General features: G+C 37.5%; 1 protein-coding gene across 6 annotated transcripts in view; it reads left to right on the top strand.

Annotated features, from left to right (window-relative positions):
- Positions 1-25,609, top strand: part of Ppm1b (protein phosphatase, Mg2+/Mn2+ dependent 1B) — a 54,767-nt gene extending 29,158 nt beyond the window's left edge. For 2 of the 6 annotated variants that reach the window (XM_057786889.1, XM_057786872.1), the window contains 4 exons: positions 2,143-2,260; positions 5,329-5,440; positions 6,001-6,058; positions 15,321-16,359. In XM_057786889.1, coding sequence (XP_057642872.1) covers positions 2,158-2,260; positions 5,329-5,440; positions 6,001-6,058; positions 15,321-15,626 — 579 coding nt within the window. In that variant the 5' untranslated portion in view covers positions 2,143-2,157 and the 3' untranslated portion in view covers positions 15,627-16,359. Of the gene's footprint in view, positions 1-2,142; positions 2,261-5,328; positions 5,441-6,000; positions 6,059-15,320; positions 16,360-17,150; positions 18,869-24,670; positions 24,734-25,333 lie in introns of those variants that run through there. The other 4 variants (XM_057786886.1, XM_057786879.1, XM_057786887.1 and 1 more) reach the window with 4 other exon arrangements.
- Positions 25,610-25,974: the final 365 nt, after the last annotated feature.

Genomic DNA, 25,974 nt, shown 5'->3' with positions numbered 1-25,974 from the left:
TATTATTATTACTATTATGAAGACTTGCTTTTATTGTAACATCGTCCCAAACTATCACATATGCTGTGTGGAGACATACTTCTGAACTCTCCTTTGTATTCATGCAACATTCAGCTTCAGAACCTACCAAATATGTCAAAATCTCTTTATCCAAATTCAGATACCCTTCTTTATAGTAGGGCAATGCCTTCTTTGACATAATTTGTTAGTTATTAATGCTCAGATTCTTCAGTGTATATTATAGCTATCTACTGAAGTATAAAAGAAAGGGTATTGAAATAAATAGCTAATGTTTTGTTCTTAATTTTTATAGAAACAAATTTCAACCTTGGGTTTAATGAAAACTGTTGATTATGCAATCAAATGACTATGGTTTGTCTCTAATAAACAGGAAAAACAGGAAGGTTCTTTTTCAGTTGCTGTGAAACACTTGTGCTTTGTGTTTAGGAAGAGTCCTCTTTCCATGGAAATAGAAACAACATTGAAATCACACATGACTGGGAACTAAGTGTAAATTAATTTTTAATATTGATAGGGTCTATATTTTATAATTTATAAGGATCATGTGGAGTTTTTGTAGATAGCATATTGATTAAGAATTGTTTAATAATGTTTTTGGTGTTACAAAAGGAAATGGTTAAAAGATACTATTGTTAAGTGTCTGCCAACCCTTCTGTGTGTCCATAAAATTGTTCAAAAAATCATAGCGATGTTTGATGTTTTCATTAACTACTGTATAGTTTAAATTCTTTTTAGATTAAAAAATTTTTGCTTTAACTATACTCATACGATACATTTGTTATGTGTAGTCATATAACCAAATGTATCTAATAGTAAGTCATAAAAGTTGGTGGGTTCTGTTAAGTAATGAAATTTGGCTAGTGTCAGAGTTCTGGTTTTCCAGACACTTTAGCAGCTGGTTATATATTTCTGATGGGTTTTTCTACCAAAGCTCAGGAGTCTGTAGAGAGACTGTGACGTCTGGAGAAGACCTCTTTCCCCTTCAGACTTGTTCCCATTATATTGGAGCTTGAAAGAAAGAATTTGCTAGGCTTAGTTGCACATTTCTGTTAACTCAGTAGAAGTAGATGCAGGGAAAGCTTGAGCTTCATGGCCAATTCAGACTATATAACATAGTGACAGCATCTCAGGAACAAAGACAAAAACACTGTCATCGATGGAAAAAGTCTAACTGCAGTTTTATATGTTGAGATACTCAGTTATAGACCTAAAGAAAGGGTAGAATTTTTTTTAATTTATTGCCCAGTCATGGCACTTTTAAGAATGTATTTTGTACTTCCATTTTAATATAATTTTTAAGGCCATAATTAAAAGGAGTAAAATTTATTCTTATATAAAACAAACTTTTTCCTGCTTTCTAAACACCCTGGAGTTAAAAGTTGCCCCTATTGACTCAGGTGGCACATGCCTGCAGTCTCAACATTTGCTAGGCTGAGGCAGGAGGATTGTACATTTAAAGCAAGCTTTGACACCTTATCTCTAAAACAGAATAAAAGCAAAAAACCCAGTTGCCCAGGTGTTCATATCCCATTGTTTGATGTGACTTAAGAATATTAAAGTAATGAATTTCTTTCTTGCATGCAATGCCCACCAGTTTTTTTTACATTTTCATTTATTTATAGTAAGTGTGTGTATGCATGAGTGTGCGGTGAATGTGTGGAAGTCAAAGGACAGCTTTTGGGAGTTGATTCCTTTTACGATGTAGCGTCTTGAGTTTTATGATAATCAGATTTTCAGCAAAGTTGAATAGAGTTGTATTATGTTGATTAGCATGAATTTTTCCAAATGTTTAAAAGGGTGTTTTAGGCTTAAGCCACTCCTAGAATTATGCAATTTTGAATGAAAAACAGTGTAGAAGATGTAATAGGTGTAAAGTTGTCTTCGTTTCTCAGGATGTGAGCTGGTGGGTAAAAATAGTTACAGAATTAAAATTCAAGAATAACTACATTTATAGTCATACCTAGACACCTTGTTCCTTATGGTTGTATTTTAAGCCTTTGCAATAAGATTATCTAAGGTATACATTCTGGGTGGCTAAATAAATCTTAACTGCTTAAAGTAACTCTAGAACTAAATAATAGCCAATTGTTGAAACATAGAAAACTTTCCCTTTTCTTTCAGGGAAGTCGGGATAACATGAGTATTGTATTAGTTTGCTTTTCAAACGCCCCCAAGGTCTCAGATGAAGCAGTGAAGAGAGATTCAGAGCTGGATGAGCACTTGGAGTCACGGGTTGAAGGTAAGGTGTTTTTTTGTTTTTTCTCCAGTTCAGAAGAAAAGAAAGAATATTCTCCATTATCAGATGATTCTTTTAAATTTTTCTCAGTAGAAGCATTTATATTAAAATGTACTTCAAAAATAAATATCCGTCTGCCTAAGATATGCTGTCTTAGATCAGTATCAATGTGAGGAGAAAGGGGTTTCTCCCTCCTTGAAAGATGTTTTAGGGTGGAGGTCAGTGTACAATTTCTTAATGCAGTTGCCAGGTAGTAGTGGTGATTTGAAACAAAATGATACTTGTAGAAGGAATGAAAATTGATTGATAATGTACCAGACCGCAGTGGTTTTTATTTGGGGAGATTAATCTCCATGTGACTTGTGGCAGTGCTATAGATACTGATGGTAGTGTTACTGGCATATGAGTTTGAGATCAGGGCACCACTTTACATCTTAATGCTCAAGACCATACCACAACAAAAATTGCCTGGTCCAAAACATAAGCAGTGGCATCTATCTTACCTGTCACTAAAAATGCCTGAGATGAACAATTTAAAGAAGAAAAGATATATTTTAATTTAGTTTCAAGTGTTTTGGCCCATGGTTACTGGCTCCATCGAACCTGAATGAAGCAAGGAAGTAGGAACATCCATCGTTGACTAAGCGGGCAGGGATGCTGATGTACCGAGGGGAAGATTTATCCTTCAAAAGCAAGCTCTAAAGTGACCTGCTTCCTCCAGCTAGGCATTACTTCTTAGTCGATTGGATCCTTACAATTCAGTCAGCTTTTAATAGTGTCACCAGCTAGGGACTAAGCCTTCTGCAGTCTTGTACCAGTAAACATCTTGCATGTAGGAGTGTAAAGCAGTGTAACTAAGTGAAGGATTTTAAAAGTAGCAGTGATGTTACAACTAAAAGATGAACAGGATTGGCAGCAAAAGCATTTCAGACTCCAGGCACCTGAAGACCTGGTTACAGGCAGCTTCTTTGATTGAAACTTAGAAGTAAGGGAGACATGGTGGAATTAAAGGGGAAGTGGTGGATTCTAAGGACAAAGCCAGAATCTTATTGAGGCTCGGTAAAGGTTGGTATTTTGATTCTTGAGAGGCTGCTTAGGACACTGGTTTCTTATGTTAAAGGTAGTACCCACATACAGGCACATATAGTTAAGATAGATAAAATAGGCTGGAGAGATGGCTCGTGCAGTTAAGAGCATTTGCTGTTCTTACAGAGGATTTAGGTTCAACTTCCAGTACCCATGTGGTAACTTACAGCTTCCAGTAGCTCCAGTTCCAGGGAATCTGGCACACATGTGGACAGTAGGCATACATGTGGTGCACACACATACATGCAGATGCAGGCAAGATACTCATACATGTACAATAAAAATCTTTTTTGGCGGGGGGGGGGGGCACGGTTGAGACAGGTTTTCCTCTGTGTAGCCCTGGGTATCCTGACACTCTCTCTGTAGACCAGTCTGGCCTCAAATTCACGGAGATCCACCTTCTTTTGCCTCCCAAATGCTGGTATTAAAGGTGTGTGCCAACACTGCCCAACTACAAAAATAATCTTTAAAAAATGAAATTTAAAGATTCTTTTTAAAGTGATTTACTGGAGCTGGGTGTGTGGCTCAGTGCTATAGTGCTTACCTCGTATATGGATAGCTTGGTTAGATCATTGTCTCTGATGAAAAACAGACTTTCTTAGACTGTGATCCCATCACTGGGAACAGAGGCAGGAGGATTTATCTGGAGTTTGAGGACAGATTGGGCTATATAAGCAAGACTGTCTTGGGGTGGAGGGGGGGGCAGGGAGGGCGGGGGAGTGGGATTGAGAGAACGGGGTCAGCAGTTATAGCATTTGCTTGCTGCACAAGCGGCAAGCATGAAGAATGGAGTTCAGCTGAGGCTGGGCAGGTGTGTCAGCCCACCAGAAGAGGACAGGGACCTCACATACAAGCTAGCTATCTGCTGGCTCTGGGCTCAACCTCTCCACCTGCTCTCACCCCCATCATTCCCTCCTAAAACTACAAAGTCTTCATTTTAGATACATGCCTCCACACATATAAACATGCACATGTATGTATACACATTTTTCTTTTTTGTAAGTTACATATAAAAATGAAGAACATACAGTTGTTTTGTAAGTACCATGATTCATTTTCTTTAAATTGCTATAGAACATAAGTATTTAAGAATAAATATATAAAAATGCTTTAAAATTTCTTTTTCTGCCGGGCGGTGGTGGCGCACGCCTTTAATCCCAGCACTTGGGAGGCAGAGGCAGGCAGATCTCTGTGAGTTCGAGACCAGCCTGGTCTACAAGAGCTAGTTCCAGGACAGGCTCCAAAACCACAGAGAAACCCTGTCTCGAAAAACCGAAAAAAAATAAAATTTCTTTTTCTTAGGATTGTTATGCAACCATTGTTTTTGTTTGCCTATAATGACTTTAGACAGTGTCACTGTAACTGCCTTCACTAACTCTGGCAGAGCTTGAACTCATTTTGTAACCCAGGCCATTCTAATTCTCTTGCCTCTGCCTCTTGACTGCTGGGATTTCAGGCATGTGCCACAGTGCTCAGCTTACCTTTTGCAGCTTATATTATTTTCACATAAAATCAAGAAAATTCTCAGCTGGAAAAATTGCTTATTTGGTTAAGTGCCTATCACAAAGGCATAAGGATGTGAGATCCCCAGCACCCATGTAAAAGTCAGTTGTGGCGCTGCATCCCCAGCAGTAGAGGGACAGAGGACACAGAAAGGTAGACAAGCTGTAGGTCCACTGAGAGACCATGGCTTCTATGTTACTATGTTTGTGAGAATTATTTTATTGGATATAAACCATTTCATTGACTGTATCATTGACTGTCCTGGACCTCTATCTGTAGACCCGGCTGGCCTTGAACTCACAGGGATCTGCCTGCCTCCCCAAGAGCTGGCCTTGAAGACGTGTCGCCACCGCCTAGCTGCTGACATTTTTTTTTCCTTCCCTCTTATTGAACATTTAGTTCTAGTTTGTATTTTATGAAAATATCTTAGCATGAACATGTGTATGTCAATGACTTTTTATGTCCTGTTCCTAAACTTACAGAAATTATGGAGAAGTCTGGGGAGGAAGGAATGCCTGATCTTGCCCATGTTATGCGCATTTTGTCTGCAGAAAACATCCCAAATTTACCTCCTGGAGGAGGACTTGCTGGCAAGTAAGTAGAACCAAAAGAGCTAATTTTAAATTTATTTTAAATTAGTAATTAAATCATTTTGACTAAAAATCAGAAGTAGATCACTTATATAAAGGTGAAACACTTTATCTGAAAAGATGGACTGTATACAGGGATGGGGTTGGGCATTCTTCATGTGTCAGCACAAGCTTGGCAGAATTGGTTCTCTCCTGACATCATGTGAGCTCCAACTACTGAACTCACATCACTAGGCTTGGTAGAGAACACTTTTACCCACTGAGCCTGAGCCATCTCACCAGCCCAGGAGTTTTTTGTTTTTTTGTTTTGTTTTGTTTTAAGAAATATATTCTTTGAAGACAAGTTTTTTGCTTAATAAAAATGAACAGAGTTTATAAAATCAAAAATTATGAGTGACTGGGTTGGTGGCACATGCCTTTAATCCCAGCAGCGCTTTACTTTACTCCCAGAGGCGGAGGCGGGCAGATCTCTGAGTTCAAGGCCAGCCTGGTCTACAGAAAGTTCCAGGACAGTCAAGGCTACATGATCTTAAAATTATACATAATAAAAACATATCTTTTTAGGCGCAATGTTATTGAAGCTGTTTATAGTAGACTGAATCCACACAGAGACAGTGATGGGGTAAGTTGTAGTTTATTTCTTGATGATTTAAAGTAGTTTTATAATATAAATGCTAAATATGACTAGTTCACATAGTGATGTTTGTGTAATAACTGACTACTGTTTGCTCTTTTAAGGAGTCACTTGAAGTTTTAGAAAATGTATTAGAGATATAAATACTGTTTTGTAGATAGCTTTGTTGTCAGTTTAGCTTTTTAGGAAACCTTTTTTGTTTGGCTATCTCTGTTTTCTTCCTTTGTCTGCCTTTCTTCATCTTCCTCTCTCATGCCTTCATTTTGAGGCAAGAATGTGCTTTCAAATAACTAATATTTTTCAGCTACCAGCAGCAGAGGTTAGTAAGTTTACTCTCTCAGTGCCCCTTTGTGTCCCGGTGAGATGGTGACGCTCTTTTGCACAGTAGCATGCATTGTGGCTGTGTGAATGAAGAGCTCAGCTCCACTCCTTCACCTCTTACCCCGCTGACCCTGAAATGACAGCTGTAGCTTGCCCCTTTACATAGCTTTTAACACTCAGGCAGAGGAGGAAACAATCCCCCTGATTTTAGTTGGACCTAGCTTTAAAGCTAATCAGATATATTTTGTGATTGGCTTTTCAAGTTTGTGGGTATCTAAAAATAAACGATATGTTTTAATATGTATATTTCAAAGTTTTAAGGGAGCCATACTTGGTAAAGAAATTTCTTGAAGAAATAGACTCATCTATATTTGCAGGCTCAGTTGACTTGGTAGATAGAGTAGCCAGTACATAGAATTTTTTTCCATTTCATCATTTTCCTAGGATTCAACCCTTAATCCCAGCACTCAGGAGGCAGAGGAAGGTGGATCTCTGTGAGTTCGAGGCCAGCCAGAGGTGCATTAGGTAGTGAGGCTCTATATCCAAACAAAACCAAAACAAGTCATAAAATATTTCACTGTTAATGAAGTTTCAGTGAGTTGAATAAAATTGATGTTGTTTTAACAACACTTACTCTATTGTAGTGACTCCTATTCTTTCTTTTGTAACCCGTTCCTACTTCAAAGTATTAAAGAATTAGATTCATAACTTTGAGCCTTAATATAAAAATACAGATGTGAAAACTTCAGGGAAAGTTCAGACAGATATGTAAAGGATGTTGACAACTTAAAGTTTGCTGTACATCTGAAAGATGACAGCTATGTTGTAGATATGTAGCGTCACTACTGTCAGAAATAAGCCTTCAGAATGCAGTCAGTCACTGTTAGCTATGGACGCGCTCCCATTTCCTCGGGTATTTCAGGACGTCGCTTTGGTGAGCAATCCTTTAAAAATACGACAGCCTGCTGAATTTCCTCATTTCTCAAGAAGTCTTTTCACTCCAAACACAAGTTAAATGCTTACGATCTCTACATTTTTTTAACATATAGCAGAGGTGACTTGAATTTTTTAATGAGTAAATGATTACACATGATAGCTACTTCAAAGTGAATAAGTAAGCCACAGAACCTTGAGATTAAGGGTAAAATATTTGCCTTTAGTAAGGTTCTGTATGGCTGCATAGATTGAGGATTACATGATTATGTATAAACTTTCCATTGATCTTAACAAATTAAACCCTGTCAGACAAACATAGTGAATTGATGGAGGGAGAAACATTATCCCATACATCTGCTCATGCTGTTTACCTTATACTTACACTCATATAAGTAAATAAAAAGTATGTCTTGTAGTTTGTAAAAAAGGCACAATACAGAATTTGATAGGCTGGGACTGTAACCCTGGGGGAGAACATTTGCTTAGTACATGTTAGGCTCTAAGTTCAGTGCCCAGCACCCAAATAATTTGAGAAGGGGATATAAATATATATCCATCTGAAGAGACAAGATGAGGAAGGTGGCATTTCTAATGGAGGAGAAAGACAGGATCAAAGTGTAAGGTTTTGGGTGATGGGAGGCAGTAGTTGGTGTGGTGTGTATGGCTCTGACTTGCTAGAATAGAGAACAGCTATGGTGAGAAATAATGAAAATGGTTTCAGAACTATTATCAAGACAGTGGCCTTGTGAATTGTCAAGTGAAGAACCATACTATTTATTAGGATTCAAGTATGATAGACTAAAACCATACCTGTAAACACTCCATTCCCTGCTGGGGATTGAATTTAGGACCTTATACATGCTAGGCACATATTCTAACCCTGAGCCCTGGCCCATCTGTGACAGTTCTGTCACTTTAACATTTATAGTAGTAGCCGGGCGGTGGTGGTGCACGCCTTTAATCCCAGCACTTGGGAGGCAGAGGCAGGCGGATCTCTGTGAGTTCGAGACCAGCCTGGTCTACAAGAGCTAGTTCCAGGACAGGCTCCAAAAAAACCAGAGAAACCCCGTCTCGAAAAACCAAAAAAAAAAAAAAAACATTTATAGTAGTAAATGGTAGATGCTAGAAGTCATAATTGTGAAATAATTGTACAGATCAAATAATGAGTCTAAATTCATTATTAGTAGATACTAGATTAGAGAAATCTACTCTTTCACCATAAAAATTGACCTTGCAGACTAGCATCCTGTTTTGGGAAGTATTATCATACTCTTTTAGAATAGTGCACACGTGTCGAGCAAGTAGCCACTGAGAGACATGTACTGAAAAACCAGAGAAGCAAAGGAATGATGAAAATCTAAGTAAGCATTTAATTACTTCCTAGTCCTGAAACTGATGAATTCCAGTAAGCAGATTGGCACAGTTGTGAGCCCTCCACAGACAGAGAAACTATGTTACAGAAGACAGAGGAGCAAGAGTGTGGTAGAAATTAAGAAGAGAGTATTCAAAATTATTTTAAAGGGGAAGTTTTTTTTTTTAGGATATTAAAAAATTGGAGTTAAAGTTATTCACAGTTAAGACAGTTTTTTAACTTACAAATAATTGCTTTCTACCAGATAGAATTGTTCCTTTTCTAAATACTTTTAAATCGTACCATTAGAAATCAGCATTCATTCTTTTTTTTTTTCTATATTTAGGGCTGTTTGGTTTGTTTGTTTACATCAAGGTCTCCTGTAGCTCAGGCTGGCCTCAGATGTTTAGTTCAGGCCACGCTTGAACTCCTGGTCTTTCTACCTGCCCCCTTCAAGTGCTAGGACTATAGGCATGTACAACCATACCTTATTCTTACATTTTTTTATGTTTAAAATAAAAAATTGAGATAACTGTAAAAAAATGTGATAGTGAGTATATGCTGAAAAGTCCAGTTGGATATCAGCTAGAGATTTAATAATTTAAAGATACCCCGAAAGCGTGAGGAGGGCTTAAATGACTCTTAGTGTTCTTTTAGTTCAGAGTTTTAGGGCATCTTCAGTCTTACTAGTACAAACAGTACTGAGTTCCTCACTGAAAAACAAAAAGTTGTCGAAGACTCTTTTCAGGGACTGTTGAGCAAGGGTCCACAAATACCCAGACAGTTTTGAAAATGTCCATGTGTGTATTCTTTATTAACAAATTTATCTGTGATTTTTCTTTAGTTTTTTAAAGGATCCCCCCCCCCCCCCCCCCAAGAGTAATTGCCTAAAGGATTTTGGCCTTTATACCATAACATCTGGGAGCAAAACTGTTTTGCCATAAGTTATTCTTAATGTAGCCAGGCCTGTGGTTACACCCTTCCTCTTTTTCTAAAATGTTGATTATGAGATCTGGGACTTAGTCTTGTTTATTTTGGCTCTAACCCCAGCACCCATAGCAGTCAGTAAAGAAAATTCAGTACAGGGTTGTTAGGAGGGGTAGATGTAGCTCAGCTGTAGATGCAAACCCCTAAACTCAGTCTCCAGCATAATAAGAAAATAGTAGCAAACCCTTCTTGATTAGGACAGAGTCTTGTTCATGTCGAATAGTTGGTCTAGTATTCTTTAAAATAACCTTAAAAAGTAAGTCTGGATAAATGACTTAATTGGTTTACCACAAGAGTCTGAGGACCTAAGTTTGATTCATGGGATGGATGGACATTAAAAATGGAGTGGAGGTGGAGACCAGAGCATTCCTGGAGCTTGCTAGCCAATCAGTGAGCTCCGTGTTCACTGAGAGATGAAAAGGCTTGCATGCAAGTAGGGGGCAGAGTCTAGTATCTTCCTCAGTCATGTACATGCACAGATATAAAAATACAAAATCCAAAACCATAAATACTGAGATAATAATTGCTAGGTGGGTAGCTTAGTTGATAAAGTGATTGTCGCGTAAGCAGGAAGACCTGAGTTCAACCCCCAAAATCCATGTAAAAGTTCAAGCATGTAGTATTTGCTTGTAACCCAGCACTGGGGAGCTGGAGATGAGAGGACTGCTTCTCCCTGACCTACCAGCCTAGCATAGCCTGTGATCCTCGGTCCAAGTAACATACTTTCTTAAATAAAGTGACATCATCTGAGGAATGACACTAGAAGTTGACCTCTGTCCTGCTCACACCTACCACAAAAGCTTGCTGGGCTGGAGAGATAGTTTGGCTGTTAAAGGCGAGACTTAACCCTCAGAATGTCAAGGAGATGGCTAATGATGTGATAGTCTATATTTTTTGTATATTGGCATGTGATGTGTGTTCTTGTTGATGTGGGTATGTGCAGTTATGCATGCATATGTGAACATGCTGCAGGCTAGGTAACTTTCCACAGTTGCTCTCCACCTTCACTGAAGCTGAAGCTTATTAATTTGGCCTAGATTAGCTGACCAGTGAACTTCAGGGAGTGTGTGTGTGTGCGTGCGTGCGTGTGTGTGTGTGTGTGTGTGTGTGTGTGTTTAGGAAGAGAGGGAGGATATGAATGAATGAGAATGTAGGCATGCAGAAGTCAATGTGTCCTCAGGTGTCCATGCTTGCCTACCATGTTTGAGACAAACTCTATTTCTCCTCTGTGTATGCTACACCAGGTGGCCTGTCAGCTTCCAGCAATTCTCCTCTTTGCCTTCTATCTCCCTAGGTACACTGGTATTATTACAGTCTTGTGCTTTTATGTCGGTTCTGGGGATCATAATTCAGGATGACAGGCTCTGCAGCAAGTGCCTTTACCTAACACTGAGCCATCTCAGCAGCCTACTAGTTAATCTTTTCAACACTAAGTTTCATTGCCTTATTTGTTCTTTACCTGATTTACTTTATATTCTTACGTTTTATTTGGTATTGCTATGGGAGGTTGTGTATGAATGTGTTATGTGTGTGGAATTCTAGAGGAGGCTGTCAGGTGGCCTGCTCTGTCACTCCCCCACTTTATTCCTTTGAAACAGGGTTTCTTAATGAATCCAGCACCAGGTTGGTAGACAGCAAGCCTCAGTGATTCTCCTGTCTCACAGCAGTAGGGTTATAGGCATGCACACAGCCACACCCATCTCTTCTGTGCATTCTGGGGTCTGAATTCAGGTCCTTGGGCTTGAGCAGCTAGTGCCAAGGATGTGTTTTGTATAAATTACTTGATTGTTAAACTATGTTGTTCTAGATGACAGAGCCATTAAGGGAAGTTAATTCTTGTAGTCACTGTGTCTTAATTTTTTTGCATAGATTAAAGTTTTTATAAAGATTTATTTACTGTTATGCATGCAAGAGTTTTTGTCTGTATATTAAGTGCACAATGAGATGCAGTGTCTGAAGACAGAACTGGGGGTCAGAGCCTCTGAAACTGGAGCTGCAGATGGTTGTGAACTGTGTGTAGGTGCTAGGAACTTAATCCCTCTGTGGGAGCACTAGTCACTTTTAACTGCTGAGCCATCCCTTCAGATTCCTGTAAATGATACATTTTTTGTTTTTAAATTTAAACCATGGCTGGTTTACCTGTATGCATGTCTTTGTCCACATGCATGCCTGGTACCTGAGGAAGCCAAAGAAGACAGATACAGATGTTTTGAGCTATCATATGGATGTTAGGAATCTAACCCAGGTCCTTTGGAAGAGGGGAAGAGCAGCCAGTTCTCTTTAACTGCTGAGCTATCTCTTCAGCCTCTTAAACATCCATTCTAAATAAGTATCTAGATACATGGGACATTTCTCATGCAAAACTGTTAATTCACAATAATGCATTCATTGGAGCATTCAGTTATCTTGTCACAGGTCTGAACTCTGCACCTCATTAATACAAAGGGCAGATCTCTTCATTTATAGAGTGTCAGTTAAACAGTATTATTTCAGAGAGTGCCTGTGAAGATGAAATGACCTTGTAAAGTTCTTAGCACAGATGTTGGTTTTCCCTCCTGAGTGGTGTCAGTGATATAGAAAAGAGTATGAAAAAAAATGTGCCTACAAGGTGGAGTTAATTACTATAATAGGTACATTATAGCTGTACTGTGTGAACTTTAAAGTTCAAGTAAAGAAAGCACAACCTAGTTAATAGCTTCTTGTGATACAAGCAAGAGAGTTCCATACTAGTATTTTGAGAGCTATAATTGCTGGGGAAGATTTTTTAGTTGCCCATCACCTATTCCAAACAATGGGAAAATACAATTTCCTATAAAGTAAAATGACTTTTAAATATGGTTAAATTTTTAAAATATGGTCATCATTTTAGTGTAATGACTTTGTGATGCCAGACATTATAAATAGTCCCTTTTTTTATTTAATGGTTTGGTTTAGTGAATTTTTAAGAGATGAATTACTCCTTTTCAAGGCAGGGTTGGTGTAGGCCTTTAATTCTCACACTCAGAAGGCAGAGGCAAGTGAATCTCTGAGTTTGAAGCCAGGGTGGTCTACAGAGTGAGTTCCAGGACAGCCAGGGCTGCACAAACCCTGTTTTGAAAATACAAAGGGGGCGGGGGAGTAACTACTCTTGTAAAACCGCCACTACTGTATTGGCGGATTGCTTTTAGTGTAAAGGACGTACGATAACTCACCACAATGGACTCACGTTACAGCCTTATTCCAGTCCAACTTGAATTAGGTTTATTAAGCCATGGCTATATGTCAGAGTTACAAAATAGGTTATAAAATACTTAGAGCCTCTGCTTCTCTGTATCTTGAAATAGAGCTTTGGTGTCTATTTAATTTAAAGACCTTGGCGTGATTGTACAGTGAAATCTGGCTAGTTATTCTTCATGTATGTCATTGCCCATTCGAAGTAGGTATTGATGTCCTACAGTTCATTTTAAAAATAATAGGGAAGCCTTTTGTTTATTACGGACGGAAGGGCAGGCTTTTGATGCACCTTTAAATGGAACATTTCTTCTTTGAAGATCAGATTAAAACTGACAGTGATTGGAAACGCGTTTACCTCAATCATAGCTCTTCCTGAACACAGATGAGGAGCCTGAGGGGAATACATCTTTTAGCAGTAGAAGGGGAAAGGGAAAATATGTAAGAAAGTCTTAGCAGAGAACTCATTCTGCAGAAGTAGTTAATTTGATAGTTAATAATATGCATATAGAAAATATAGGAAAATTGATTGAAAGCATAATCCACCACCCTTTATCTTGTGATTGTATCATCATGCTTATCTTTCTAAGCACTTTATTTTATTTCATGAAAATGGGTGCTTTGCTGCATATATGTCTGCATCACTTATGTTCCTGGTGCCTAGGGAACCAAAGAGGGTTTCGATTTTCCTGGAACTGGGGTTACAGACAATTGTGAGCAGTCATGTGGATTCTGGGAATTGACCTGTGTCCTGGATGAGCCGCTAGTGTTCTTAAGCACTAAGCCATCTCTCTCACCTCTTTCCCAGCACTTTAAATATGTAAAAATGAACAACCCAAAACACATAAGAATACACACTCATTTTTTGTTTTTTTGCCATGAGGACAGTTTTTTTTTTTTTTTTTAAAGTACGTGGGTCCTTTCTCTACCTATTTTTAGAGAACACTACAATTTTTAATATGTGGATTTATTAATGTTAGGTCTCCAAGGGTAGTTGAGACTGTATCTTAGAGTTTCCATCAATAACCTTTCTAAAAATTTTCCTAACATTGGTGGTGATAACTTCCTAATAGGTTAAAAATTGAAATGACAGTGACTATTACAGATTTCAGTTGTGTTCACATTTTGTTTTAGTTTCTTTGTATATCTTAATATCTGAAATATATACAGTATGTATCAAGTCTTTTTGTAACTAACCCTTTGAAAACAAGTTAAAGGCATCATAGTATTTTGCCTGTTTAGCATTTCAGGGCATGGCCTATTTTAGAACCTGAATGATTTTTATGTGGCAATAATACCATTATATCTAGGGAAATGAAATTTTATAGTTCCATAAAATGCCAAATCTAAATTTTCTTATTTGTTCCTGAAATAACTGTTGCTATTGTTTTCAAACAATCAAGTCATGGTCATAATCAAGCTTGTGGTTTTTTTTGTGCTTGACACTTTTGAGGAGCCTTTGCCAGCTTTCCTGTAGCCCAACCTACTTTCTGAATTTGCATTACTGTTTTCTTATGGTTCCATTGGTGTTACTTTTCCCATCCCTCTTTTCTGGTACATAGAAAGCCAGGGCAATTAGGTTTCTATTGCACATTTTGGAAAGAGTGCATGATACGATTCATTCATGATGGTGTACATAAAAGGGGCACGTGTGTGAGACTCATGATGGTATACGTGAGGGACACATGTATGAGGCTGCCGTGATGGTGTGCATGATGGACACATGTATGAGGCTGTCATTATGGTGTCCAGGAGGGGCATGTGTGTGAGGCTGCCTTGTATTCACTTCATCAGGTAATGAGATCCTTCTTTGCTAAGAAGACTGCTTAAGAATACGTAAGACTACTTAAGAGTAGTCATAATTTCAAAAAACTGTGGAATTTCCAGTATTAGGGTTTAAAATAATTAATTTTATCTAGAGGTGGCTTTATTAAAATACTGTATTTTAAGGCAAGTAAAAAAGTAAAGTTTTTTAAATCTCTAAAAGAATCCAGTTTAAATTTTTGTAGTTTTGCTTTCTATCTGTTCTCCTACTCGCCATTTAGCAGAAATGAAGACACTAACATTCTGATGACTGCTCTTCTGTCCTTTGTCTCGCTTTCAAACACTGTTTCCCTTTGAACTAAGTCATTTAAGCCTGCGATTTTTTAAAAGTAAGTTATTTTAGAAAATGTTCGTGTAAGAATTCTAAAAGCAAAGTTTCAGATTAAACTTCAAATGGTAATTAGAATAAGACAAACTAATTCATGGTAATTGACTAAAAATAACAATAACTTAATTACAAGTTTTTATTAATCTGCACAGGTAAGAACTGATACTTAATGAAAATGTTCGCTTAACTGTGTTGCTTATGGTAGAGAAAAATAGTGCTTTGTGTGATGTTATAAAATACATGTGATATCCTAGTTTGTCTACTGACGCTGGGGTCTTAAATCTTAAAAAAAGGCCTCCGATGAAGCAGAGGAAAGTGGATCACAGGGAAAATTGGTGGAAGCTCTCAGGCAAATGAGAATTAATCATAGGGGAAACTACCGACAACTTCTGGAGGAGATGCTGACTAGTTACAGGCTAGCTAAAGTAGAGGGAGAAGAAGGCCCGGCCGACCCGGCTGCTGCAGCTGCTGCTTCGAACAGTGACACTGAAAACCCAGTGGCCATGCAGGAAAGACTCACTGAATCAGAAAGTGGTCTTGGTGAATTAGACAGCTGTAATGAAGATGCAGGGACAAAGATGAGTGGTGAAAAAATATGACCTTTTTTGGGTAATATTTTTGTGATCTTGATTTGACAGTTTTTACTTAGGAAGTATTATGTGTGCATTTATATAACCATTTTGTTATTTGAATGTTGGAAAACTAGTTTTCTTATATTCCTATAGCCTTGTTTTTTTAAAGGCCTTTGCATACACCTTTATGATAGTTTAAAATTGACTATTTATAGTATTTTGAATTTAATGAAGTTATATATCATTTTGCATTGTATGCCAGAAATTAGGTTGCCATTATGAAAGTCAGCAGTTAATTCTTAATAACTAGGATTAGAAATTATTGATTGGAAAGACAACTATACATTGTGAAAAACTTGTTAATGTAGAATTACACTGCTTAATTTATATAGCATACATGCGTAGTTAGCTTTGTAATACATTTGTGTTTAATTAGTATTTTAGTTCTTGAAAAAATGGCTGGTGCTGGCCTATAACTTTCTTTCAGAGTTGATAATCTATGTGTTGTTTGATTTGTTTATATTTTACATCTCTGTAGTTTTATTTTTAGAAGTTGTTGAGATACTGGATGTGTGGTTATTTTTCCTTTCTCTGTATTCTTTATGAAACATTTTTAAAAGAACTATGTACTACTCATAGCTTTCATCTGTATATTCTGTATAGCTTACTACTATACATATAAAAATGTATGTCAACCAAGTGTTTAGAATGAAATTATCAGTGTTAAGTCCAAATAAAGCATGTGATGTGGAATAATCTATGCATGTTGTACTTTTTTTAGTTTTTATTTATTTAACAATCAGGTTCGGGATACTGGAAAACTAAATTTATAACTATTAAATTCCGAACAATTTGGATTATCTGTTATCAACGAAAGAGAAAAACATCTTAATTAAAAAATAGGTCTTGCTTACTTAAAAGTACCTCAGTTCTGCTGCCTTTTTCTGTGGTATGGAACACTCATTTTCAAATAGTTTGGCACATGTAGCTGTTTAAGAAAGCTTTCCCATGAGCACATCAAAGGTTGCGACATTTTCCAGTTTCGTTATAAGTATTCATCAGTCATTAATTAGCAAATGTACGAATCCTAAGCTGTTTTAAAAATAGATTTGAGTTTGCCTTGGTTAAAATAGATAATTTAAATTGCAAAATATTTTAAACAATTTTTTTTTGCTATACATTAACTTAGGTTTTTATTTGATAGTCTATGTGTAAAGTTGCTTAAGGTACCACAATTTAAAAGTTTGGAATCTTCACATGTAGCTGATGTTTTGATACATTTTTTTCCCCAAGCCTGAATATTTTTAAAGTGTTTTTGAGAAAGGAAGGCCATTAGGTGAAGAGGGGAGGGGACAAAGCCCAACAGTTTTCTATATTTGATACACATGTATGCACACAGTATACATTACACACACCTCTCTGCTAAAATGACCTTTTCTAATAAAGAAAGGAAGGTAATTTGTTCACCTAATTTGTTTTCTTTTGAAAGTCAGTCCACCCGGAGTGGTACAGGTACATAATAACAATATTCTTCCTTTTCTCTTCTTGTAGGGCGCTGGAGATCTAGAAGACCCATGATAGCCTTAGAAACCTTCTAAAATGCTTTTGATTCTGAAATTGGGGGAAAAACTTTTAATCACATTTTCTTCAATACAAGGGGAAATATTCTTTGGATTCCCACTGTTTTTTGATATGAGCAGAAACCGTTAGCCCTTCCCATTATTTGTCCCATTTGTATTTCCTGGTAATCGCCACGCAGAGCATTGCCTGCACTCTACAGTATTTTACAGCTCAGGCATCTGGTTACAACTGTAGTGAGGTTTTAGCCCTAGAAAACAACGGAATTATTTTTACCACAAATAACAAATGTGCCTGAGGTGCATTGGAATATAGTTAGCTATACTCCGAAGATATTTTTTTTTTTTAAGCAAAACAAAACATGGCATATAAGCATATAAGAGTAAAGAATTGTAAGAAAAGTTCCAGTTTTTCAGTTCACCAAGTTGGAAGCTTTTTGTAGTTTTGTGGGTTTTAATTTCATTTGAGCAATTTACTATAGAATATGTATTTATTACTGTTATTTAAATTTTTTCCAATTTCCTTGTATTACCAAACTGGGTTCTCCAATAATGTTCTCTTTGTAACATTGCCTTGCTTCAAGATACGGTCTTTGGCAATAATATAAACCCTTACAAATTTTATGCATGTCTACTACATCCTTTAACTCTTTCTAGATCTTTTGAAACCACATGAATTAATTTATGACTATTTATAATTTGCTTTGTCATATTAATGCTTCAAATTCTTCTGATGAGATTTGCCTTTATAATGTAAATTGTGATTTTCCTTTTGTTTTACATGTGGGTTTCTATAGTTTTAATTTTTCAGCTTTTAAGATACAAGTTTTATGTAATTTGGTATAATTTTTAACTGTTATTTTAAAAATTGCAGAATATCACATTGAAATACTATAAATACATTTAAAAGCATCTATTTTAGATCTAAGGGAAATCTACAGAGATATTTTCATGGGTTCAGTAACCTTTCATTTTATAACATTGGGCACGGTACAGAGTGGCTGTCACATAAGGTACTTAAATTATTTAGTTCTATTTTTACAATAAGTTGGACTTCTTGGAATTTTTTTCCCTCAGTTTTGCATGTATTAAATTCAGTCAGTGCTGAACATGAAGAGTAAATATTTATCAAAAAGAAGTTACCAGAGTTCAGAGAAGTGGTGAATGTATCCATTTATACATGGTTTACATGTTGTAGATGCTTTGTAAACATTTTCCTCTCTGTTTAATTGTGTTTCAGCAGGTTGTAGTTGCCTTTGTGTGTAGTTAAAAATGAGTCATCATCTGGTCCTGCGCAAAATGGAATTCATGGTATTTCTGTATCATTTTCCTGAGCTGTCTGGGAGCCACATGTTTGGATACAGATGGCTTTCCTGACCACTTGAGTTCCTGTGCACCTGGTTTTCGCTCTGAAAGGAATTACTGCCACAGCATGTTTTATTTCTTCTTTAGATTTCAGCCTTGTAAGTTAAAGTGCTTTACATGGTGGCGTTAAAGAGCTACTTGTCCCTTTATTGGGGCTTGGGGGGTATTAAAAAAATGGGGAATGAAGAATGCAAAATGGTTTATGTTTAACCTTCCACTCTGCTCCGCCCCTGTACTGAGAGTACCTGTTCAGAATGGTATTGTGATGTTTCCTACGATGCAGTAACCAACTTGTTACTTAAATAAAGAATTGATTTTAAAACACTGTGACATACTACTCTTTGGTGTGATTTTCAAAAATAAAAGTGCAACTTTGGCTGTTTTAAATCCGTATCATTGGCATACTTGTGAAATCCTGATATGAACATAGATGAATGAAATCAGCCAGACCAGGTAGGGCAGTACTAGTTAACTTCTCTGCTCCAAACTTCCTGCTAATGCCACGGGAGGGTAGTGGTCTTCGTGGTAGAAAGACTGTATCCATGTTTAATGTTTACTCTTGTGAACTTTGTAGTCCAGTTTTTTCTGATATTTGTCTCAGGACCCATTTGTAACCTTAAATTTTAGATGTCACAAAGAACTTTTTGCTTTGTGGATTCTACTGGTATTTATTGTGTTGGAATTTAAAGCGCACTTTATGTGGAACTATAAAACCCCTGTTAGTAGTAATAACATTGGTTTGTGACAGTAACTTTCCAAGTGTAAACAAAGGAAGTGACATAAAAACAAGTGGCACCAGTTTATTTTTCAACATTGGGCTGGATTCTTCTCTCTGCTTTTTAAATGTCTTTTCTTTGTGTGCTGCCTGTCACATTCTGGTGTTTGTAGAAACATGGCAGTACACAGATACTAGCTAGGAAAGAGACTGTGGAGGTTGAAGCCTTTCTTTGAGAAGACTCTCAGTGTGTTGTCAATGTGAGGATAGATTTCTATCTGTGCATGTTGGCCATTTAGAAAATACTGAATTGCATAATTTTTTGAATGCTGACATTTTTATTATGCAGTAGTTAAATTTATTTGCTAATATAATTGATTTTTTTAAATCTTGGAAGTATTGAGAAGCTATCAAGCTCATGGTGTTGGAAAGAGAGTTTTCAGTATTTTAATTTTCTTTTGAAAGGTGACATTTTATCATTGGCAACAAATACTGTCAGTTGTTTTCCTAGAGCGACACGCTCAATTCGTTTATTGTAGAGAAATGTCTCCTGGATAATCACAGCCTGTCAGTCATTCTTTGACATTAGCAGTGTGGTTTTGGGTTTTTTCCCCCATGAAAGGTGGCTAGTTTAGTGCACAACTCAAATAATAGTCCCTTAGAACCAGTACTAATCACTTCATTTTACACAGGATTTTAAAGACGATGTATGCTTAGGGAGAGAAGTTACTTTTGTTTCAAGGTGGTCTTGATAGATATATAGCTAGAGTGGCCTCAAATTTAGGATCCCCTAAATTTACTGAAGGCAGCCAAATAGTATTCAGTGAAAATTACATTGTAATTTTTACACAAGCTGAGGAATCCCTAGGTGTACTGAAATCTGTTGTATTTAAAGGTGGCCGGGTGCAGTGGTCATCACACTAGAATTTAAGCCGTTTTATTTCCGTGCTTGTCTCCCCACCCTCCACATTTACCTTTAGATTAATATTTAGAAATATTCTTTCTTTGAGTCCAAAAGAAAAGACTAGGTAATCGGTTTTGGTTTGTTTATTTGCTTTTGTTCTGCTGGGAATCGAACCCAGGGTCTTCAGCAAGACAGGAAAGACTCATGCTTCCTAGCAGCCTAAGGGGTCTGTTTTTGTCCCTTTTTGGTGATTTATGTCAGTGTGATCTCGAAGTAAAGCTTAAGCTCTCCTTGATGTGTGTTTCATGGCTTCTTGTTCTCAACCCCAGAGTGCTTCTGTCTTTTCCTGTTTGGGTCTCACAAAGCTCTGACTGGCCTCAAACTCAGAGGTCCATCTCTTGAAAGGTGAATGAATTAGAGGTGAATCAGACTAACTTTGAGAAGATGGAAATTAGGAAGTCAGTTGTCCTAAGTATGTTTGGCAGATGAAATAATTTCTCTTATAAGAAAGGACACTTGGAAAAAGCACTTGCCTTAGTTGTTAGTGGTGATGGGATTGTACATGGAAGGTGGAAAAGAAAAGTGGGGTTCATTCGGGTTTTTTTTTTTTTTGTTTTGTTTTGTTTTGGGTTTGGTTTGGTCCCTTCCCCCCGAGACAGGGTTACTCTGTGTAGCTCTGACTGTCCTGGAACTCCCTATGTAGACCAGGCTGGCCTTGAACTCACAGAGATCCACCTATCTCTGACTCCCGTTTGAGTGCTGGGATTTCAGGTGTGTGCCACCACTGTGTGTAAAAGTGGTGTTCTTGAAAGAGATCATCATTGCTGTCCCTGCTTGTCTTGGCAGCGCACACTAGTGTTCAGGAGTAGGAGGCAAAAACGATTACAGGTTTGAAGACAGCTTGAACTACATAGTTGAGAAACCCTGTCTCAAGCACAAAACCGTCACCCCTTCCCTACAGATCCACCCACCATGTTTTGTTTTGGGTGTGTTATGAAGAGGAAATTGTTTCCTAGCCGCAGGTTTAAACTTAACCTGTTAAGTTTCTTCTATATCCCCCTCTTTGAGAAAGAGAGTTGTTAACAAGCATAGTATTCAGTTTTGTGACTGTACCGTTCAAGTATTGGTTATTTGCAAATCCCAGATCGTAGTGCACCAGGCATCCTGCATGTGCTCTGGGCAGGTACTAATACTGCTTATTCTAGAAATAAGGTGACTTCATGACTGGGTCGTTAAGGGTTCATATTTCCAAGTTGGTGTTTCCAATCCGTCCCATTCTATCCTCATTGATACTCCATATTGTGAACCTTGAGTTTCGTCAGTGAGGCAGGTGGTGCAGTACCTCATACAATTCAGATTTCTCATTGCATGTGAAAATGTGTATAGGCCTTCTGAGTTCCTTCTCTGAAGTCAGTTCTCAAATCCTTTGCACCATTGTTCTTTTGAGTCAGTCTCTTTCCCATTTGTCTTTTCTAGTTTCTAGTCTTTGTTTGGTGAGCTCAAACTCTCTATATCTTTGTTTTTCATCACTTGTTACTTTAGTAGCACATGGGGCCTCTTGTTATTTAACATTTTCCCTATGGTTTCTATGAAATCATCTCATATATAATCTCTAATGTTTTCTTACGTTTTTAATTGGTTGAGATTTTGTTGTTGAGGGATATTTTATTTTGTGGGTCTAGAACTCTCCCTTTTAGTCCAGACTGGCCTCAAATTCAGGACAGTTCTTTCTCAGCCTCCCAGTTGCCACATGCTGAGCTGCCTGCTGTATGAGCTTTTAGAGATCCAGTCCCGGTGAGTGGGAGCATTCCTTGCATCTGTTTGTTTCAAGCTCTGAAGTAAGCAGGCTGCACTTATATTGACAAGGTCACTCACTGCCCAGGTCTTTCCATGTTTCCCCACTCACTGTGTTGAATCCATCTTGAATGCCACAGTGAGAAAGTGCAGGGCCTCTTGGATCTGAGTAGGAAGCGTTGACAGCAGACAGGAAGATGCCCTCGTCCTGAAGTTTTGAAAGTTTTCTTTCTCCATGTACATCTCTAGGGTTTTTGTTTGTTTTTTGATTCATAGTATTGACAATCTCTTTTTCATGTAGCTGCTGTGTCAACACCATGTCTCTTATCAAATACTGCTTACCTAACCATGCATGGTCCATTTCTACTACCTATATTTTGTTGCCTTTTGTCTGAACTCTAAATACCACTTTGTTAGCTACTATAGCCTCAAATGCTGATTCCTGGTGGTAATATCTTCATTTTACTTGAATTTAGTTCTTTTTAGTAAAAATGGAATTAATTTATATTCTCTTAATAGATCCATTTGGAATCTAAAATTGGGTGCCTTCTCATGAATATTGCTTTATATATTTCTTTTGTATATATGTCATTTGTGTGTCTATGTGTGTAGGCATGCATGCCCCAAAGTACACATAGAAATTAGGACAACATGCAGGACTGAGTTCTCTCCTTTTACCGTGTGGGTCCCAGGGATCAAACTCATGTCATTCTTGACGACAGGCTTCTTTACCCGCTGAGTCGTTTTGCCGGCCCCTGTGTTGTGTACTTATGAACAGTAGAGCGCTGTATTGCTCATTCAATTTCATCCACCTCATGACTCCCTTCTTTACCATGTCAGGCTGTGTTACATCCTGGGGTAAAAGGAAAATTTAGTCTTAATCATTAGTCAAAGTTAGGATATTTAATATCATTTTGATTTTGACCTTTTATTCTTATATTTTAAAAACAGTCCCATTTAAGATATTGAATTCCTTAATTGTCTTCAGGTAAAGTGTCTTTCAGGTCCACCCTAATCCCAACATACCAGTTCCTTTGAAGTGACTGTCTCTAGACTTTCCTAATTTAAGGCAGATGTTACCAAGGAAGAATAGCCCCATGAGAGAAATATATTATTAAATGCTTTTTTAAAAGCTTAAATTGATTACAAGTTGCTTTATTTTATAATATCTGAATTTTGCTGTCATTGGCAAAGCCATAATGATTAGTGGCGCTCTGCCCACTTTGTCAGGCTTGTTACTAGTTTAGTTCATGACTAAGTGCTGTGTCCTGTTGAACTGCATTTGTTACATTCAAATGGTGTTTGAAATTATTTCCAGAGGATCACGCTGCTTTAGCAATGTAAGTGAAGGTTTAAGTCTTAGGTACTACTTACAGTAGTGTGTAATGAATTTTAGTAAAGCCTTGTTCTGAAGTCGGAACATCGTTTTTCCTTATGATACACAACAAAAGAATGTGTGCGGTCTTAGCGTTGACAGCCTGAGGGTATGTCATGTGCGGATGAACTTTTCTAGAAGACTAGCTACTTTTTTTGAAACGGAGCTTGCTGTGTACCTTCACCCGTGGCTCAGCCTCCAGTGTTTAGGAATTACAGCTAGACCAGTGACTCTTTGAGAGGCATTGGGGAAGGTGAGCTTGTAAGTTTTCCCTTACAGAAAAGACATCAAAACCTTAACACCCGTGAAGTTTGTGTAGCAGTTATAAAGTGAGTGAGTGTCGCTTTCTGTAATTCTTTTCCAGTTCAAGCTCATTTCCCTTTTATTAAAGCTCAAGTTGCTGTTACATGGTTTTATTCTCAAGGAAGTATAAACTTATATTCAATTGAAATGTTGTCAGGTGTCTGTTTTAGTCAAGCACCAATAAATCCTTGGGAAGCTCATCAATAGGAGTTATAGATTGTTGGTGCCAAGTTTCTGTGGGGTGGAGATTCCCCATTCATTTAGAGTTCATTTTCTGGTCATGTACTGGGATTTTTTAAAAATGAGTTTTTAAATGAAAACAAAATATAGAAACAAAATCAATTAAATGGTTCTGAATTGTTTTATGATGGTGTCAGTTTTATACCTGTAGTTTACAACAATGCCCATCTCTTCTTCCACTTTTCATTTTGCACTTTGCCAGTTTGGTGGGTAAATATCTTAATGTATTTTTCTGGTTTAATTCCCAATTATTTCGTTATATAGTATGTGAACTTTTAGTCTCATTTGTTTAGGTATATCTTTTATTAAAGTTTGCTTGTATATTCTGTTAATTTTTCTTTAAATTTAACAAATTAACTATTAGTCTTACATAGTCATGAGTTATTTCCTCCACCTCGCTCTAATGCTGTTTGTGGTTTGTTGGTGCAAGAATAACTGAACTCCTAAAGTAAGCACAGCGTCACCACAGCCGCCCTGTGTCTCAGATCCTGCCGTGGTTTTCCCTCTACTGGGGCAGCTTTCCCTCTGGCAGAGTAAGTGCTCTCAGCTATAGTGGGAGATGGACCACAGAGGGCTGCGAGGCTCAGATGTGAACAGTACTGTAGAGTTCTTACTCATCAGAATATCTGTCCTTGAGGGGCCATTGTTAACTCAAATTTGGTGAGGTTTCTTTGCTTTCACTTTGAAGTTTTTAAGATAGTTCATATAAGCTGTTAAGATCTTACATGCTAAATTTGATGAACTGTACGGAGTCGTGTACATTCAAAAGTTTTAGAATATTATCATTTTCTTCAACAGTTTTACCAACCTTCAATTGCATTCACTGACAATGTTTTCATATTATGAGTAAGTAAATGCAATTTTTCCTTTATGACTTTGTTCTTTTTAGTAAATACAGGTACAAACATTTAATACAACTGGAACTTAAGGATCAAAATCTAACAGAGCATCTTCCTCTAACTCTCCCATTGCCCCATGGTTCCAGCTGTTGCAGAAGCCAGCCTTTCCCATTTGCTTGTATTGTATGGACATTCCACGTCACTGTACTGTCATCTTGAATATCAGCTTTATGATATATTTGATTATCTGTGCCCCTCATTCTACTTTAAACAACAGCAACAAAAGTTGAATGTGTTTACTCCTCAGGATGAGCTTTGGATAATGTGGGCAGTATCTCACTGTTGGCTGTGTTTAAAAATGCATAGATTAAATTGCTGGCAGGTAATATTTTGAGCAGGGATTAGGTCCATTTCAGGAAGATGCTACGCTTTCTAATTACAGAAGTTTTTATAAAGCCCAACTACAGTTTGAGTTTTCTTTATATGGTCTGCTCTCCTAAATTAGTTCCTTATTTCATATTTCTTAGTGCTGTATAAATGAACTGTCCCTCTACCCCCAAAATAGGACTTGGCCGTTAGTCACTTAGAAGCAAATGGTCTCAATGTCTATCATTTCCACCAGATGGCAGTCTTGGACACATCCATTTGTAAACCCAGCTGAGAACTCTGGTGACAAAGCAGTGGCTGATCGACCTACCAAGAGCCCAGAAGTACAAAGAAGAACAAAAAGTTTTGTTTTGTTTCCGTAACCTTGAAAGAAAAAGTGAGTCCAGGAGTACATCGTTACAGTATCTGTTCTGCTTTGAGGTTTAATCGTCTAGCCCATCAGAAGGCAGAGAAGAGATCCCACCTTGCCTTTTAAAAACTTGCTTTTCCATGTTCATGCAGTAAATGTATGTGGCTTCTTGGTAGCATGTGTGGTTTTATTCCAGGGACTATTGTGGTCAAAGCTTTAATTTTACCATTTCCTTCCCTCACCTCTCCACCCTATGCACCATTCAAACCAGGAGTTACTGGACTTCTGTGCTGTGGAAACATCTTACGGCTAGTTTTTAATCTTTCTTAGATCTCTCTTGAGAAGAGATAGTGTTTATATTTAACATGAGAGCAAGAGGTTTGTACATGGATACAAATCTTTATTTCATATCCTTTTCTATTTAATACAGGCTACTTCCAAGACCTGTATTGAGGGATACAAGAAATAGAAATTTGCTTTTGTTTGGCAAATTTCTGGTAGGTACACCTGCAAGTGACCTGAAGTGG

This window comes from Chionomys nivalis, chromosome 1 (genome assembly GCF_950005125.1).
Source record: "Chionomys nivalis chromosome 1, mChiNiv1.1, whole genome shotgun sequence".
Taxonomy (NCBI): domain Eukaryota; kingdom Metazoa; phylum Chordata; class Mammalia; order Rodentia; family Cricetidae; genus Chionomys; species Chionomys nivalis.
This window is presented reverse-complemented; position numbering and strand designations above follow the sequence as displayed.